We start from the raw sequence: 18,789 nt of genomic DNA, 5'->3' as shown, positions 1-18,789 counted from the left end.
ATGTGGCTTAGATCCCAGCTACAAAGTACATAGGTATAAATATCAAATAAATATCGATGGAAATTCCTTCATCTCTTTGTATGAGAAAAAAATAATAATTAGGTGAATGCTCTATACTTATATTATAAGTAACCGAAACTTTTTCATTCATAAAACATACTAAAGAATGAGTCACAATATGCAAATTGTGGTTGTGGTACTGTTTATAAGAAACTAAAGTGATCACAAACCGTGACATGTGAGTCACTGTGACTCGAGAGCACTGATTCATGAATTAAATATTATTCAATTATACGTCCTAATACTTAAAGAATAAGACACATATTTGTCTGTGTTATTGAATGATAAGGATTGTGCTACATGTAAACAATTGTTTCCTTGTTGTCTATACTAGAAATGATGAGTAGCGTTCATATGAAATATGTAAAAGTACTATGTGTTTGTTTGTAGATGTTTTGTTTTTCTATCGTGACTTCCTTTAAGGATGATTGATGAAGTAATGGGATAATGTAATAAATAAAATATTTCATAGTTTTATTTCTTCTTTACGGTGAAATTGTGTTGTTTGTGGTTGTATGCCATAGTCCTTTTAGCTTGAGAAAACATACAATTATAGGAACAATTTGCAAATATTTTTGACGTGACAACGTCTTATAATTCGATAGAGCCGGCTGCACGCACGAAAAAACATGACTCATGCGGCGTTACCTCGCTCTGAGGCGTTCCATGTAAGGCTTGAAGTGTAAGCGAGAGCGCGGAACAAGCGACAAAGAAGCACAATCGGACGTTGTCACGTTCAACTATCGTCAGTAAGCCGACTTTACATACAACCAATTTTTTTGCCACATTATTATTATGTGATGAAATAATGTTACTTTTAGAAGACCTTTATTTCAAAGGCGGAGTTTAATAAATAAAAAACACTGTTAAAATACACAACAAAACTTTATTTATCATAGTAAATATCATTACAGGCGTAACGATAACCATAAAATAATAATTTATTATACCGAATTAAAAAGTATTCTAGGTACTACTACTACTTCACTTAATCTGGATTAACTTTAAATTGAAGTTAAATTGGTATGGTGTCGTGAAATCTTTTTTTTTTATTATTTTTTTTTATTTACATAATATTTTATGATAAAACTGAACAATAACAAACAAAAAACTTAAAAATCAAACTCTAACAAATAAAATATTGAGTGGACGATATATCAGATCTTCAAAAATCGGGTACAAAATCGGTTATATCTAAAGAGTCATTTTCATTGGATCTTTTCTTCGTGACAAATTCGATTGTAGTAATAGAATGTTCATTCATATTTACAAACATCGTATCTCCTTGACATGTGACCTTCACAGATCTCTGGTTACCTCTGAAATAGGAAAATAGTTTTTAGAGTTTACATTGCAGTAAAAACCGGTCAAGTGTGAGTCGGACACAGGCACGAAGGGTTCCGTACTATGGGGACCCCCCTTAATATTTTACTTTTTTATTTTTAGTATTTGCTGTTATAGCACCTACGGAAATACATCATTTGTGAAAGTTACAGCTTTCTAGCTATCACGGTTTATGAGATACAGCCTGGAGACAGACAGACAGACAACGAAGTCTCAGAAATAGGGTCCCGTTTTACCTTTTGGGTGTGGAACCCTAAAAAGTATAATTATGCGCCTTTTTATGTGATAAGGAATGAATGAAGTGTGAATTTTGTATAGAGTAATGATTCCAAATCTTTTCATAGCAAGAAAGGAATAAATTAAATAAATACGATGTAGTTCCCTGTAACTTTAGTATCGAGTATATTTATACTCGATTAGGAAGAAAGCTTAGGAAGAAAGCTCGATTCAATATAGAAATATACTTCCGTTCTTTTATTTAGTTTTTTATACTATGACTATTACTTTATCACCGTGGGAAAGAAAAAAAAGGTAGTCAAACATCACCCTTAACAATTTTCAACTGAATGTTGCATTTATACTAAAACTATAGAAATTGAGAATAATACGAATATAAGATAGGATTCAGATTTACAAAATACTAACCTGTTAGCAAGAACCACCACAGTCGTATTTCTAGGAGTCAAAAACGCAACATGTTGGATAGGTTTTCTACAACTAGACTTATTTTTCGTAACTTCAATTCTAATAGAACCTCTAGGAATGAATTTCGAGAAATGTCCCATAGCGTAGAACATCGGTTGTTTATAGAATTCTTGTTTATCGTCACTTATGATGATTGGGGAGTCGACGAAATTGGACACCCAATTTGGACCTCCTTGCGTGTTTAAACACATGTTCCAATCTATCCAACCTACAACGTGATGATTCAGATCCTGGAATGAAAAAGTTAAGGTGATAATTATAAATTTTGTTTTAATCTTTGATGATCGACTTATACAGGGCGTCACAGATGTGGTTTAGTAGTATGATCTATTACAATTTAAAATTATTACAGTTTATTATTTGTTACAATTTATATTTATATAGCTGTTATAGTTCTTCAAATGCTGAGTAAAAATACTTAAACAAAACTACGACAAAGTACACAAAATTCGGTACATTCTGTTAAATTAAAGTTTGGCGGTTTATTACGAACTATTTATTTAATTGTAAATATCAATATAACTAAGTTAAAAAGTACCTCCATAATATCAGTTATATAGCCATTTGCTCTGCCCCATGATCCAAGGTCGACATCTTCTTCCCAAGGCATTGACCCTGAAAAAACCAAGTTCAGTAAAAATACCTAAATAAGCTATTAAAATATATTATGTCATAGAATAAATTTTGCATCAGTAGAAGCTCATTAAATATCCATTATTCTCATCACTAAATTCGGTAACTTAACATTTATAATTAATATATTTTTTACTATCAATATAGTTTGCAAAAAATTACATAACATTTAAAAAATTCCTAAAATTGGAAAAAATGCGCATATTCTTTTTCAGATTGTGGGTTATTAACTTATTATTAATTTAAAATAAAAAGGATTAGTATTTGGAAAAGACAAAAGAATTGCGTTTGACTTTCTGAAATAACTTATAGGTAAGTATTTAAGTCAGTAATCAAATAAGCTACCCGCATAATATCTCCGCTCCTATTGGACTTAGCGTGATATTATATATTTTATAAACTTTATATATACCTATATGACAAAAAAAACAGACGTGTGGCACTCGGGGACTGCCGCGGTAAAGCTATTGCATGCTATGCCTTCAAGCCACACCTCCGTGCCCGTCGGAGTGGGGAGCGTGAGGTTTTTTCGTTACGGAATTTCTGGATTCGGTCCCCGCGCTCAAGGCCCGCGATAGAAGCTTTGCAATAGCTTAAAAATATGTTTCAGTCTGGCAGGACACAGAAAGCTAACCTTACCTTCACAGGCTTCAGTGGCTAAAATGAATTTATCCGGATGATTCCTTGTAGCGATATCCAATACAGACGCTGGTATTATCTTATCTCCGTAGTAATGAACTGCAATGCCATCTATGTAGTTTATTGCTTCTGGGTATTCATTTATTAGCTGAAAATATTTTTTATCGTGATTTGAATAATGAGGTGTTGTTGGTATCGCGGAAAATTACTGTTTTATTATTGGGCAAATATTTATGTGCTTTTCCGATGTAGATTCTCTGAACATTTTTCTTATATTTACAAAAATAAGATTGGTTTTTTTTATGTCAGAGCAAGCAATTGGGCAGGTGGGCCACCTGATGTTAAGTGGTCACCACTGCCCTTTAACACGTGAACTAAACTTATTAAAAAGCTCGTGTTATGATAATAACAATCAATATTCAATTCAATAGAAAAAGTATATTAGGTAAGTAAATAAAACTAAATAGGTAAACTTACTATATTAAAAAAGAATGGAATGGAGTAGCGCTGGTCGTCACAAGTTAATATTTTAACTTTGTTGAACGTCGAGTTACGCAATGTTGGTCCTAAATAGTTAAGTATCCAATTTCCCTGTAAATATTTACAAATAAAATTAGACCCACGATTAAATATATTAAGAAATATAATTTTTCCAGGAGATGGCAGTAGCATCCAGCTTAGATCTTTAATAATATAATTTTCCATATCCAGATAATATTATCTATGTGGAATTAAAAAATAATCGCTGAATATCTATCGAATATAAAAATAATGTATCAGAACAAGTTTTATATATAAAAAGAGCACAAAAAAGGAACAGAAAATTAAAAACACGTAGGTTAATAAAATATTACAACTGTGATACATATAAAACTAGCTTTCCGCCCGCGGCTTCGCCCGCTTTGTCTAAAACATAATAAATTATATACTAAAACCTTCCTCTTGAATCACTCTATCTATTAAAAAAAACCGCATCAAAATTCGTTGCGTAGTTTTAAAGATTTAAGCATACCTAGGGACATAGGAACAGAGGAAGCGACTTTGGTTTATACTATAAGTAGTGATGATAAATAGAGGGGAAGCTACTGACCAATTCCCCAGCAGTCCAGCCGAGTGTATTGAATGTGGCTAAATTAAATACTCCATTAACAGGCTCATTTGTGGTTGTTATTGCCCATATAGGAATATTTTCAGCTTCATATTTTTCAATGAATCTGTAAAATTAGAAAAAAAAAATTAAGTAAATTAATATTAATGTTAAATGTTTAAGTTAAAATTTCAAGATGTCCTTAATTTTATTGGTCTAGAAATAGGTAACTACTGCTAATATGTATACGTAACATTTTTTAAACATTTTAAATTAAAAATAAATTAAAGTTACGAAATTCTAATTAGCCAGTCTTAATTAAAAAGGCAGCAGAACACGAGTACAAGTACACGAGGCAACCTTATCATTTAATTTTTAATACAAAAGTTGAATAAAATTATCATCACATATATCTATCAGTGATCTTTCGACTTCCGCTAAGAAAGGTCGCGTCGCGTCGCTCACGTTTGGGCGCTAGTTAGTGCTCGGGTATTGCGCTGACGCAGCAACCTACAAATCGTCACGTCTGGCCGCGTGCGGTCGCCGCGATGACCCAGTTACCGAAAGTAACTCACATATTTGTGTAAACAAAGTGTTAAGGCGAAGCTATAACGTTTAATTAATTATGGCTTCGACATCTCCAATCAAACTAATAACTGAAACAGAACACCTGTTATATAAACACTACAGTGAAGAAAAAATAAAACGAGAACATCTCCAGAATTTAGTGCATGACCTCAAAGGTCAAATAGAAAAACTTCAGCAAGAGTTGAGTTATATCCAGGGGCAAAAAAGTACAGACCCCGACAAAAAAGATAATAATGGGAAGCCGATGCAGGTCCAGTACGAGACGGATGAAGAAGAGCTTGCAAAGGAAACAGAATGGGTACGACAGAAAAGTAGAAAAAAAAGGAAATTGAACACATCACTGTCCCCACCATCTCATCAAGCAGATGAAACTACTGCAAACAAAGAAAATGTGAAACCTAAGAAACAACCTTCACCACCACCCATAATTGTCGAAAACGTAAAAAACTATCAACAGTTTTACGATCTTCTTTCGGAAAATCTAATGAAAGACTCGTTCATCATGAAAATGATGAATGGAGAAAAAGTTAAAATAAATTCTAACGACGGTGACTCGTATCGCGCTATTACCAAGCATTTGTTACAGAACAACTGCCTTTGGTATTCTTATGAAAATAAACAAGAAAGGCCGATTAGGGTAATGGCAAAAAACCTGCACTCCTCATACGTGCCAGCTAGAATACTTGAAGACCTGACATCTAAGGGATACAAAATCCAGGACGCGGTCAACAAATTGAGCTGGAAGAACAAGGAACCCTTAAACATGTTTATGCTCTCTTTCGATAAGGATGAGGACATAAAAAAAATATATGGAATTAAATCCATATTAGGCTGTAAGGTGGACATACAGCCCCTGAAAACATCTAAGCTGATACCACAATGCAAAAGGTGTCAAGCATACGGCCACACACAAAAATACTGTTCAAAAGAACCCAGATGTGTTAAGTGTACAGGCAAGCATTTAACAAAGGATTGCAATAAACCAACTACAATGAAACCAAAATGTGTTCATTGTGGAGAGCCTCATCCGGCTAACTATAGGGGATGCACAGTGGCTAAAGAACTTCAAATTATTAAAAACAAAAGCATAAAAAGGAATGTGCAGCCAAATCTTCAAATTCTAAACAAAGAAAAAGTGACCAAACTCAGTAAACTTACAACAACAAAAGAACTTTCGTATGCATCAGTGACACGAGGAGCGCAGCCACAAACATCCTCACAGTCACAAAATAAGCCACTAAACCAACTCATGGATGAAAAAATGAATACCATCTTAAAGCTTTTAACCTCGTTTGATGAGAGGCTTAAAAAACTTGAGGAAAGCAATAAAAGAGCTTCCAATCATAAACAATAAAAATGTCGAATACATTAAAAATTATGGCATGGAATGCAAATGGACTGCTAAAACATCAGAATGAACTAACAGCAGTCCTAGACATAGAAAACATTGATGTATGCCTCATCTCAGAGACACACTTCAACAAAGAATCCCACGTAGAAATCAAAGGCTACAAAGTTTATCACGCGCTACATCCCCATAATACATCAAGAGGAGGAAGTGCTGTCATTATAAAGGAGAACATCTACCATTATGAAGTAAATAAATACGAAAAAGAAGAAATACAAGCAGTGGCGGTCAGTGTAAAAACTAAGCATTGTCCTATAACCATTTCATCCATATACTGTCCACCAAGGTATTCCTTGAAAGCAGATCATTACAAAAGCCTTCTACACGATCTTGGAAACAGATTTATATTAGGAGGTGATTTTAATGCTAAAAACGTATACTGGGGTTCAAGACTGACCACAACCAAAGGAAGAGAGTTACTATGTGCTATTAGAGACACGCAATGTAAAACTTTATCAACGGGTAAACCAACCTATTGGCCAACCGACCGACAGAAAAAACCAGACTTAATTGACTTTTTTATTTATAAAAATATATCACAAAATTTTCTCCACATTGAGGAAGGTTATGACATGAGCTCAGACCACTCGCCTATCATACTAACTATAAGCGAGAGCATAATAATGAGGGAAAGTCATCCTACTTTAGTAAATAAATATACTAATTGGGAAAGCTTCAAAAAGGACTTGGAATCTGTGATAGAATTAAAAATTCCTCTAAAATGCGAGGAAGATCTGGAGCATGAAATCAGAAAATTTATTGTTGATATACAGAAAAGCGCTTGGAATAATACACCTACTGTTAGAAAAAGCAAAAGATCCAATAATTATCCGCCAGAAATAATAAATCTTATAGCCAAAAAAAGACAACAAAGACAGATATGGCATCATACGAGATTTCCACATGATAAAACAGTACTTAATAATCTTACTAAAAGACTGAAAAGAACAATTCAAAAGTTTCAAGATGAATCAATGGATATCTTCCTTAGTCATCTAACTAGTGACCGTACAACAGATTACTCCCTTTGGAAAACCACAAAAAGTTCAAAAAAACCAATGACGCATATCCCACCAATCAAAGATGTGAATGGGAGGTGGGCTATCAGCAACGAGCAAAAAGCAGCAAGATTTGCACAACATCTGGAGCAAATTTTCAATCCCAATGAAGAGAATGAACACTTCACTTTAGTAGAAGAAACAGCAAATGATGAGTTAGAAATAAGACTAGTCACTCCAAGAGAAGTATTCAGTGAAATTAAACGACTTAGCCGAAAAAAAACACCTGGCTATGATCTCATTACTGGAGAAATCCTTAGAAACCTTCCGCGGAAGGCTATTGTCAAACTAACTACAATCATTAATGCTACCTTTAGGCTTAAGTGTGTGCCTGATGTGTGGAAAATAGCCGAAGTTATAATGATACCAAAACCTGGTAAACCGCCACATGAGACTACTTCATACCGGCCGATCTCTCTGCTGCCGATCATGTCAAAATTATTTGAAAAACTTTTCTTGAAACGGTTAAAACCCATAATCGAGGAAAGAAACTTAATTCCTGAGTACCAATTTGGATTCAGAGAACGCCATTCTACAATAGATCAAGTACATAGGATAACCAATATAATTGAAAAGGCTCTAGAAGAAAGAAAAGTTTGCTCCACGGTATTTTTGGATGTGGCGCAAGCTTTTGATAAAGTATGGCACGAAGGGCTTATATACAAACTAAGAAATATGCTCCCAAAACAGTTTGCTGACATCTTAGAGTCTTACTTATCACAACGTATGTTTAGAGTAAGACAAGATGATGCATATTCAGAGCTTAAGCCTATAAAAGCTGGAGTACCGCAAGGAAGTGTCCTGGGTCCTATTCTGTACTTGTTGTACACTTGCGATATTCCTGAGTTAGAGAACAACACCATTGCAACATTTGCGGATGACACAGCTATAATGGCTACAGGTGACACTCATGAAGAAGCAGTAGAAAAAGTTCAGACAGCTGTTAATACGATCTTTGACTGGACGAAAAAATGGAGAGTAAAACTCAATGAGTCTAAATCTATTCACATAGACTTCACAAACAAAAATCCAAATTATCATCCGGTATACATAAATAATCATGTAATACCTTATCAAAATACAGCGAAATACCTGGGTATGACTCTAGACGCAAAGCTTCGCTGGAAGGCTCATGTCAAAAAGAAACGCGAGGAGCTAGAGCTTCGCTATAAGGCTATGTACTGGCTAATTGGCAAGCATTCTACACTTTCAAAGCAAAACAAATTACTCTTGTATAAACAAGTCCTTATGCCTTTGTGGACTTATGGTAGTCAGCTTTGGGGCTGTACCAAACAAAGTAATATCACTATCATACAACGATTCCAAAATAAAGTGCTGAGAGAGATCGTGAATGCTCCCTGGTACATTAGAAATGACGACCTACATCGGGACCTTAAAGTAGATCTCGTCACGGACAAAAAAAACGCCGAAGCTCACGAACGCAGACTTCACCATCATGTGAACGTCGAGGCTATCCAGCTCCTTGACAACACGGACATAGTGAGAAGACTAAAAAGGACAAAACCTTTTGAGTTAGTTTAGTGAAGTGTCAGTGTAATATAGTGAGTGCTATTCATAAAGAACACATGAACAAAGTGTCTTCGCCTTAAATAGAGACATTAAGAAAAGTGTTAAGGCAATTACACGGTTCAACGACCTTAATGATTCTGTCACTACATTTGAATTTGTTTTTTTAACCGCCCTCTATAAATATACATCGTTGTTGAAGTAAAAGTGACCAAAGATTATGGAATTGTATACTGTATCGTATTGTATCGTAATGTGTTAGTGTTTTCTACCTAATTTATGTTTTCTCTGAGAGGCAGTAACATATTACATTTATGAATAGTAAATATTATGTACTATGTATGTTGTAAATGAAATGTAGGAAGACTCATCTTTCAACATTAACCGTTATAAGCAAAGTCTCTACTACATGACCCATTCTGGAGACCTTAAGATGACTAAGCAAGTAATTATAAGTTCTAGAGTGGGGAACAGTTAAGAAAACACCGATTTAGAAATTAATTTTATTCAACACGGACTCTACTATATTCTGGAGACCTGATGATGGCTAGGGTGGAGAACATCTCACCTACAGAGATATAAAAGATGGAGTACAGTATTTGACGTAATTCTATAGAACGGCCTCTACCATGTCATGGTGTATCGAATGTTAATGGTGACCAGGCAAATGTATTTAGCGTTCTCTGTATATCTCTTCATACCTAGTAGGAATATATGCATGCAACCTACACACACCGAAAAAAAATAAGGGAACGGACAAGAAATCACGTTTTTTTCGACTTGTTATGTATTTTGTAGTTAGTTCGGGGTTAATTTTTTAAATCCTAATTTGAATGTTGGGTTATAGAATAAAAACGCCTTCGTGACAATTCATATTTTATTATTCCTTCACTTGGTACATTCTCTTGATAGTTTTCTTAAATCCATACTAATATTATAAATGCGAAAGTAACTCTGTCTGTCTGTCTGTTACTCAATCACGCCTAAACTACTGAACCAATTTGCATGAAATTTGGTATGGAGATATTTTGATACCCGAGAAAGGACATAGGCTACTTTTTACCCCGGGACTTTGGATACGTTTTATCCCGGAAATCCCACGGGAACTATGAGGGCTTTTCTTTGACTGCGCGGGCGAAGCCGGGGGCGGAAAGCTAGTCTTACATAAATCACAAGGCACGGCTATGGCACTTATAGACCGCACTGGTCGGCTGTTTAAGATCAATTGGCTCGCTGATCGTCTCTTCAAAAAATGTAAGCGATCGACTGACAATTAACCAACTGGAGGGGAGGTTAAGTTGTCAGGCGGTAGATTAAAAATACCAGAAAACCTTGTCGATGGAAATGTTCTATGTATGATTTTAAAATTTGTAACACGAATCTATTTCTTTTTTCCTCGGAGAGTCACTGCAAAGGAATTATTGTTATATAATTTATATTTTTATGAATCACTAGCTTTCCGCTGGCGGCTCCGCCCGCGGTTTCAAAGTAAAACTCGCATAGTTCCCGTTCCCGTGGAATTTCCGGGATAAAACCTATCCTATATTACTCGTGGATAATGTAGCTTTTGAATGGTGAAAGAATTTTTAAAATCGGTCCAGTAGTTTATGAGCCTATTCATTACAATCAAACAAACAAACAAACAAAGTTTTCCTCTTTATAATATTAGTGTAGAAGAAATCATCGGTTCACCCAGTTAAAAGTGCGGAGGTAACGGAACCAACAAAAAATTCAGTTGAATTGAGAATTTCGTCCTATAATGGCGTCGGCTAAAAATGTTGCTATACGTTTATGTCAGTTTTGACTTTTCTACGATTTTATACAATAATATAAAATTAAATGATTTTATACAATATAAAAAAAATTGCTGATTTTCGGCGGTATGGCGACCATTTGGAACTGTCTGAAAAGTATGGCATGGCGATTTTCGTACATGGCTACTGGACGATGATTACCTGTGCAAAAATTAGCCTGGTACAAATGGTTGAATTTTTTTTTAAATCAACGCATTCACGTCGGTATTGTGGGCTGTAAATTACACCGGAAAAGTATGGCATGAAACTACCGCCTACTTCTTTTTTATGGGCTATCGGTAAATCCTAAAATTTTTGTGTTACAAATCGTTTGCCTTCCGTAATTTATCCGACGAGTTCGACTAACGCCCACGCGACTAGTCTGCCGGTACCACTGTTCTGACCATGATTTTTCTTTTTGTCATTGCGTACTAAGACCACTGTAGAACCGGCATCCTGTTACAAATGACCCAAAATTTTGTGTCAGTATCTCCCGGCTTTGGATTGTTTTGGACCCTTAAAATATACGATAGAACAGCAATTAATCTTTTTTAAAAAATATTCAAGGCACAGGGAAAGTCTGGTTACTGTTTTATAGGTATGTGTTTTCTGATAATATTTTACTGTCAAAAATTATCAACACTGGATATTATTCAATGACGCCTTTCAAAAACAAAACTAATTTACAAACAGATTTTTATATCTTTACATACCTATTTTTAACTTTCATTTCATGAACTGCTCATGTAAATACCTATTACAATCTGGTTTAATTTAACAAAACATTCAATTCGGTGAATTTTAGCGTTATTTTGCAAAAAAAACCGCACGTACAGTCCCCCGTCCGAGTCGAACTGACACCGTCAAATTTCGTCGAAAATATGCAATAGAGGTGAGGTTTTATGTGGGTTTTATTATAAATTCGAGTTTTTTCTTGATAATTTAACGATAATAATGAAAATTGAAAAAACAATCAATACAAATTGTTACAAATATCATAACATATTTTTTGGTATAAATTTCATGTATAAATATGTAGCCGTTTTCCTAACAAAATGCGTTTTATGTTCAAAAAGGGGTTGATTTGTATGTATTTTTTTTATGTTTAGGCCGTTCTAAACTGAAAAGTAAACAATACACTTTGTTAATTATATCCTTGAGTATCACATATATTTTTTTTAAGACAATCGTACCAACAGTTTCCTCAACAAAATTCAATATGTTTAAGGTGTTTTTCGGTTTTGACCATAGTGATCACCTTAATGGACACATTCTTAGACATACTATACCTAGCAAATTAAGTTAGATTTATATTACTCATTAGCCTATAGTAAAGGGCTAGATCGTAATTTTCAATAATGATACCTTAGGTTCATTATTTTAGGTAAAAAAAAAAAAAAAAAAAACATATATCTATAGAAATATGTATTATATAGACTACAGGCCCATGCCATAAAATAATGAATCATATGAACCACCAGGTGACGTATAAAGGACGATGAGCCTAAAATAACAAGATTTAGCACTATGCCGTCACCTGTAAGCTGTCCAACTGAGTGCAGAAGGGAAAAAAACGTGGGCTGCTCTGGTCCCTCTGCTCTGGTCTTGGACCTTTCCGTGGTCCCGTTTGAATTTTCCCCTTCTCACATGATTTTTTTTTGAATAATAGATTAGAAACTCCAAGAACATGTCTATATTGTGATTAAATTTTTTAGGGACTTTTTTACCGATTTCTTCCGTCTGTTTTCCCAATTTAAACCTTTTTATATTTCTCTACGACCATCTTTTACTTTTTTACTAAAATCCGAAAGCAGATATCTAAAATCTTTTAAATCTTACTTCATGTGATATTCCGCATAGGTCTGATAGTATTCCCTTTTCAAGCGACTGAACCCCGTATAGGCGTCGTTCGTCTTCATCCAGGGTGGCGGAGACCAGACTGTACCAACTATGTGAACTGCATCTGCTGATTGGTTCAGAATTTCATGCAGCATTGGGATCTAAAATTGATATATTTTATTGTGGTCAATATTGTAGTGGTGATAATACAGTCATCTTAGTACAACATCTAAAAACTAATCAATTCTTGTTAGATGTGATGTAAACGATCGGATTGGCCAAATTTTGTAGGTTAGGTTTATGTTGGTTGAATTATCCTTGAGAATATATTTGATTAGATTGTACTTAATATATTTTACCTCATGATTCAACTCGCAAAATGAAGAAAAATTGTATCGTGTGAAGGAAACTAGGATTTCGGTTTGTCTAACAGTCTTCCTACCTTTAATTGGAAGTCCTCTGGTGCTAGAGTGTAGTTAGTAAGGTTAATATCATCTTCAGGCAGTTCGTTGTAAGCGTAGGGGTGTGTCGAAAAGTCAGACCCACCGATTGGGACCCTCACCATATTGTATTCGAGACCTTCTTCACTAAAATATGACCTGAAATATTGTAGAGGGTAATAACATGTATAGTCTTCGGTAATTATAAAATTGAAAATGTTTTAATGTAGGGGTAGTTTGGTACGTTAGAAACTTTAGGACCTAAGTGTGAGAAGAGCTCATGGACTGGGCATGGGCACTGGAAAATTGGTGAGCCCATCACCAATTTTCCATTAAATACAGAAAACGAAGTGAGGCTTTTTCCCTATTCTCGAACACATTTTATGCTAACACCAAGATCAAAACTTAATTTAATAAAGTCAGTTAGCAAATGGTCACGCAAACAACAGCTTCTTAACTTACAATTATCGTAATTTGAGATTAAATAACTCACTTTATCATTTCATATCGCAAAGTTGGATCAAGGCTTTCCCAGTTGATCCCTGCAGCGTCAGTGACAGAACTACCAAAGCCTTCAACCGTTTGGAAGGTTGTACTGGGATCAACATCTAAAGAATCGTAACAGTTCCCGCCATTTTGCTCATCTGAAATTATACTTTCTCTTCAATTTTTTGCAAAGGAATGTGAAAGTTAAAATTTGCTAACTTTTGAAGTAAAACTTCTTTAGGCGCGACTAGGGAGTAACTCAGATTTTTTTTCTGACGGAAGTAACGCTGTGTAGTTTCCGCCATTTAAAAATAATAATTCTGATTGGTTGTAAGTATATGTCATATACGGACGCTTCTTGACTTATACGCCAGCTAGAGTGCGTTTCACGAAAGAGTTCCCCTGCCGTTATGTTGGCATACCTGACTGTCAAAAACGAAAATATTTTTTTTAATCAAAAATGACAGAGAAAATATTCTCCTTTCTTCCTAGCCTTATCCCGTATCTTACGGGGTCGACTGCCTAGAAAGGAGAATATTTTCTCTGTCATTTTTGATTAAAAAAAATATTTTCGTTTTTGACAGTCAGGTAAGCCAACATAACGGCAGGGGAACTCTTTCGTGAAACGCACTCTAGTGGCAAATATCATAATCAATTAGGATTATTTATTTTCAAATTTTCAAACGGATCAATTGTGAATAGCAAAGTGAATGAAAAATTCAACAGTTTTAAAAACATTATTTTAAATTGCAAAATTTTTTGAAAATTTCTAAATATACTTGTTTATTTATTACTTTTAAAATAAGTAAATTAAAAATAAAAATAAACATGTTGCGGATTATAATCAATCTATTTTAAATATTGCTGAAGACAAAATAGTATCCATAGCAACAGATATGTATATAGGTTGTCATTCAGTTGAACAAGAAGCATATGTACGCCAACAATTTCATAAAATGTCAGTTATTGATACAGGAGGATCGCCTTATGAAATCATATTAGTTCTTAACAAATTTTACATTATTACAACCAATATTGATGTATCTGATGGCTTAGCCAACGGTTGTGTTGGAAAGTTAGTGTATATTGAACGTGATGACAGTGATAACATCATACGCTTATGGCTTGAGTTTCCTGGTAAGATAGGAGAGAAAATTAGGAAAAAAGCTGCCCATCATATTCAAACTCTAAACATTAGTAGAACAGCAGTCCCAATTTTACGAAGATCGTCATCTGTACCAATGAATAGAAATAAGACAATATTTGCAAAGAGAAATCACTTTCCATTAGTATCTGCTTGTGCGCTTACAATACATAAGTCTCAAGGTGGTACTTTTGATCAAATCGTTTATGAATACAATAAAAGTCACAGTCAGCAGCTGTTATATGTAGCATTATCACGAGTAACTGATATAAATGGATTGTTCATTGTCTCAAACACCGATGACAACAAATTTTATCATGGAAGAAAGCGTCCAGGGGGAATAGTTGATTTACAGTGTGAATTTGAAAGACTTTCAAATTCTCGCCTAATAACACAACAGGAAGAATTATATAACCTTGTAAATGAGAGTAACATTACACTATTTTCCTTCAACTGCCAAAGTTTACGTGCTCATGTTTCTGATCTGAATGATAAAGTATTAAAAAGGTCCACATTGCTGTTATTTTCCGAAACTTGGATGAAAAATGACGAACAAATTCTTATTGAAAATTTTTATTGCGTTACCCAATACAAACGACCCAACTCAACTGCTGGTGGAGTAGCTGTATATCATTCATCTACAGATACACTGAACAATGTAACACCAATTCAAAATATTTCACCAACTATATTATCACAAATTTCCGATGAGGTTTCACAAATTGGTGACATCGTCTTGGTTCGATGTGTTAATACGAATGACCAACCTGTGATTATCGTTGTTATTTATATTTCTACAAATACTAGCCTGACAAATATCATAAAATTTATTCATCGGCAATTACTTCACTTCACAATTGAAGGTTCTCGACTTTTAAATAGTAATTATCATGAATTACCGATGATTCTAACTGGAGATTTTAATGTTAATTTTCGCTCTCAGGAATCTCAGCCGTTAATTGATTTTTTAGAAGAAAAATTTGATTTATCTATGAATACTTCTCGACTTCATTCAACAACGCGTTTCGGTACAACGATAGATGCTGTATTTTCAAGAAAAGTAGCAAATTTAGAGAGTAAAATTTATGTTTCACATTATAGTTACCACAAACCTATAATTTCGTACGTAAGAAATTATGATGACATTCAATTACCTGTTTCGAATGAATAATATTAATATAACATTTAAATAATCTTTGTAAAGCACATGAATAATAAATATAATTAAATTATAATATAATATTTTTTTATTTAAGTTAATATTTAATCATTTCAGTGATATATGGCGTCAACGCCAAAGAAGTTTTACTTCAATCGCGCGTAAAGGTTACACGCACACACTTTTTTTTAATAGTGATTAGGTATGACTGATAAAAGTATTAGTGAAACGACTGATGGTTCCTGTATATCATCATCATCATCATCAGCCCATATAATATGGTTCCTTTACAAATCTGCATTAATTTAGTCCTAATTTCATTGATGAATTACTAAGCGTGTACAGAAAAATATCTTACGAGTTTTTTTCTTTATTTTTGTAGTTTTATTTTTGTTATGAGGCATAACTTTTATTAATATATGACGTAAGGACTTGTACATTTGTGATAAAGTATTACGAAAAATAGACTTGCCGTCATTTTGAAAATTTCGAACTTCTTTTTTGAAGCGCATTCCATCCTGTAAAATAAAATATTTAATTTTTACTCGTAATTTTAATCGTCAATGATTAAAACAACAACTAAATACTTCAGTTCATTGTTACAATAATTACTAATTTCAATGAAAGTGAACATTTGAACAGCTGTGCAATTAAACTGGCAATGGATATGTACAAATTAAAATATTTTTTTAATGTTTTTTGTGTTCAAACTTTTATTTCTAATGAATCGTAATAAAATTTAGTTTATCCTAGTAATACGATAATTAAGTAGTCGGGTATCTTATTTATTTATTTACTAGCTGTGCCACGCGGTTTCACTTCACGAACCCGAGTATTTCAAAACTTAATTAACCAAAGGAAATCAAGTATTTCCATAGGTCTATTATGATATACATTGTACAAGCTATACCTATCACTTACTTTCATCTAAATCAGTTCAGTAGTTTTTTCGAGAAATAGTAACAAACATAGTACATACCATCCATACTCACAAACTTTCGCTTCATCACTACATAGTATAAAACAAAGTCGCTTTCTCTGTCCCTATGTCCCTATGTATGCTTAAATCTTTATAACTACCCCACGGATTTTGAAGCGGTTTATTTTAATAGATAGAGTGATACAAGAGGAAGGTTTTAGTATATAATTTATTAGGTTTTAGACAAAGCGGGCGAAGCCGCGTGCGTTAAGCTAGTTTATAATATTCGTAGAAAGTAGGATTAGTGATTAACCATTTATATATACCTTTGAAGATGTATAAGTAACGTAGGATCCTTCCTCAGGAGCCTGCCTGATGAAATCGTCACAATATGTTGCATTACATACACACACTATGGACTCCTTTTGTGAAAACTGCTTTGGTGCACACGGTTTGTCTATGAAAAGGCAATAAGACAGATAGAAAAATAAAAAAAAACGCGTGTGTGCCGAGCACACGTGTCAGAAGTGAAACTTCTTCGGCAAGATTGTATTGCTATGACACGACTTTTAAATTTTACTCGACTAAAGAAGTTTCCCTTCAAAAAAATTATATTCAAAATAGTATGTTAAAGAAAATGAATTTAAATTTTCATATGACAACAAAAAGGCGGAATTCTGAGGCTTCTTAATTGGGTTTGTTACAATAAAACACGAATAATTGCGACAAATTTGAGTATTCTTACAATTAAATTTTTGTTTCTAATTTCCTGACCATTTTTATTTTTCCTAATATTCAAAAATGGTCGATAAATAATCAATAATATTGGCATAAAAAAAAATAAATAAACACAACACATACTTTTTAACCGACTTCAAAAAAAGGAGGAGGTTATCAATTCGGCCGGTATGTTTTTTTTTATAATTACAATAAAATACGAGGAAAATATTTTCATCTATTACGGCATAAATCTGGGCTATTTTTGTTATGATAATCAGATTCGTTATCACATTTCTCTCTTGGATAATGTTGCTTTGTTTTTTTTATTCATTTGACATCTACTACTACATCACAAAAATAAAGCAGATTTAAAAATTAAACCTAATTTCATTTAGAAAACTACAGCCTTACCTGTTTGTATATAAACTACACATGACAATAAAGTCAGCGCGAATAACTTTGAAATAACTTCCATTTTATTCAATTATTTCTATGTACGTCTTTTCATATTGAAGAAGTGTATAATACTGCAACCAATCCAACTAATAATCTCATATATGAGGATGAAAGATATCACCTATCTCATTCTGGTATATGTAATCTGAGAAGGACAGGGAATGATATCTGAAAGTCAGAGGTTATGTAGTGCGTAAACATTCCAATTTAAAATTAACTCCCAAAACATGAAAAATATATTAAAATCAATAAATGATTAGTTTTAAGTTACAAGAAAAAAGTAAATTTGGTTGTTACTTGTAATTAATGCCTTTGATGACTTCAATTAAAATTTCAAGGTAAGAAAATACGTATTAGAAATTGGTTTGAGACATGTAAGAGAAAAAAAAACTGTTGAATTTTTAAATTAGTTAATATAATAATTAAAAATTAACACGCTTCTTTATTTTTTTTTCAAATCGACTGAAGGTTAAAAAAATATATATACATATATTCTTTAATTATACCTGCTGATAAAACTCAATCCTAACCCGAGACTAAAACAACAAGTTTTCAATAGCATTTGAATTATAATATGTAGCTTTGAGCTTAAATTTTCATCTTATTTTAGGCGAAAAACAAATTAAGAATGAAAGAATATTTCTTCTTCTTCTTCTTTTTTGTTTATGGCCTTCCCAATCCCAGTAGAGACGGATTCTGCCAGTGTCCAGTGTCATGTATGCACAGATCAAAATTGATCTTTTATTTTAATGACTACGGTTATAATGTAGCAACTTGATACTCT

General features: G+C 33.5%; 1 protein-coding gene across 1 annotated transcript; it reads right to left on the bottom strand.

The window, feature by feature from the left end:
- Nucleotides 1-983: 983 nt before the first annotated feature.
- Nucleotides 984-18,070, bottom strand: LOC149479035 (lysosomal acid glucosylceramidase-like). Its single transcript, XM_089708841.1, has 12 exons — nucleotides 17,961-18,070; nucleotides 17,156-17,286; nucleotides 16,383-16,428; nucleotides 13,615-13,765; nucleotides 13,124-13,280; nucleotides 12,682-12,842; nucleotides 4,472-4,595; nucleotides 3,859-3,972; nucleotides 3,382-3,529; nucleotides 2,648-2,724; nucleotides 2,050-2,339; nucleotides 984-1,379 (listed from the first exon to the last, which is right to left on the bottom strand). Exons 1-12 carry the CDS (start codon nucleotides 18,022-18,024, stop codon nucleotides 1,226-1,228), a joined length of 1,617 nt encoding a protein of 538 aa, XP_089564967.1. The 5' UTR covers nucleotides 18,025-18,070; the 3' UTR covers nucleotides 984-1,225.
- Between the last annotated feature and the right edge of the window lie 719 nt (nucleotides 18,071-18,789).

This window comes from Colias philodice, chromosome 21 (assembly GCF_061535455.1).
Source record: "Colias philodice isolate Cphi_HAF_F1 chromosome 21, ilColPhil1 Martin Lab GWU primary, whole genome shotgun sequence".
Lineage (NCBI taxonomy): Eukaryota > Metazoa > Arthropoda > Insecta > Lepidoptera > Pieridae > Colias > Colias philodice.
The sequence above is the reverse complement of the archived record's forward strand: the minus strand, read 5'-3'. Positions and strand labels throughout refer to the sequence as shown.

Coding starts and splice junctions, on each gene's coding strand:
- LOC149479035 (XM_089708841.1), bottom strand. CDS start 18,024: ATGGAAGTTATTTCAAAGTTATTCGCGCTGACTTTATTGTCATGTGTA. Junction 4,596..12,681: donor TATGCGGAATATCACATGAA/GTAAGATTTAAA, acceptor CTAATTTTACAG/ATTCATTGAAAAATATGAAG. Junction 2,340..2,647: donor ATATAACTGATATTATGGAG/GTACTTTTTAAC, acceptor TTTTCATTCCAG/GATCTGAATCATCACGTTGT.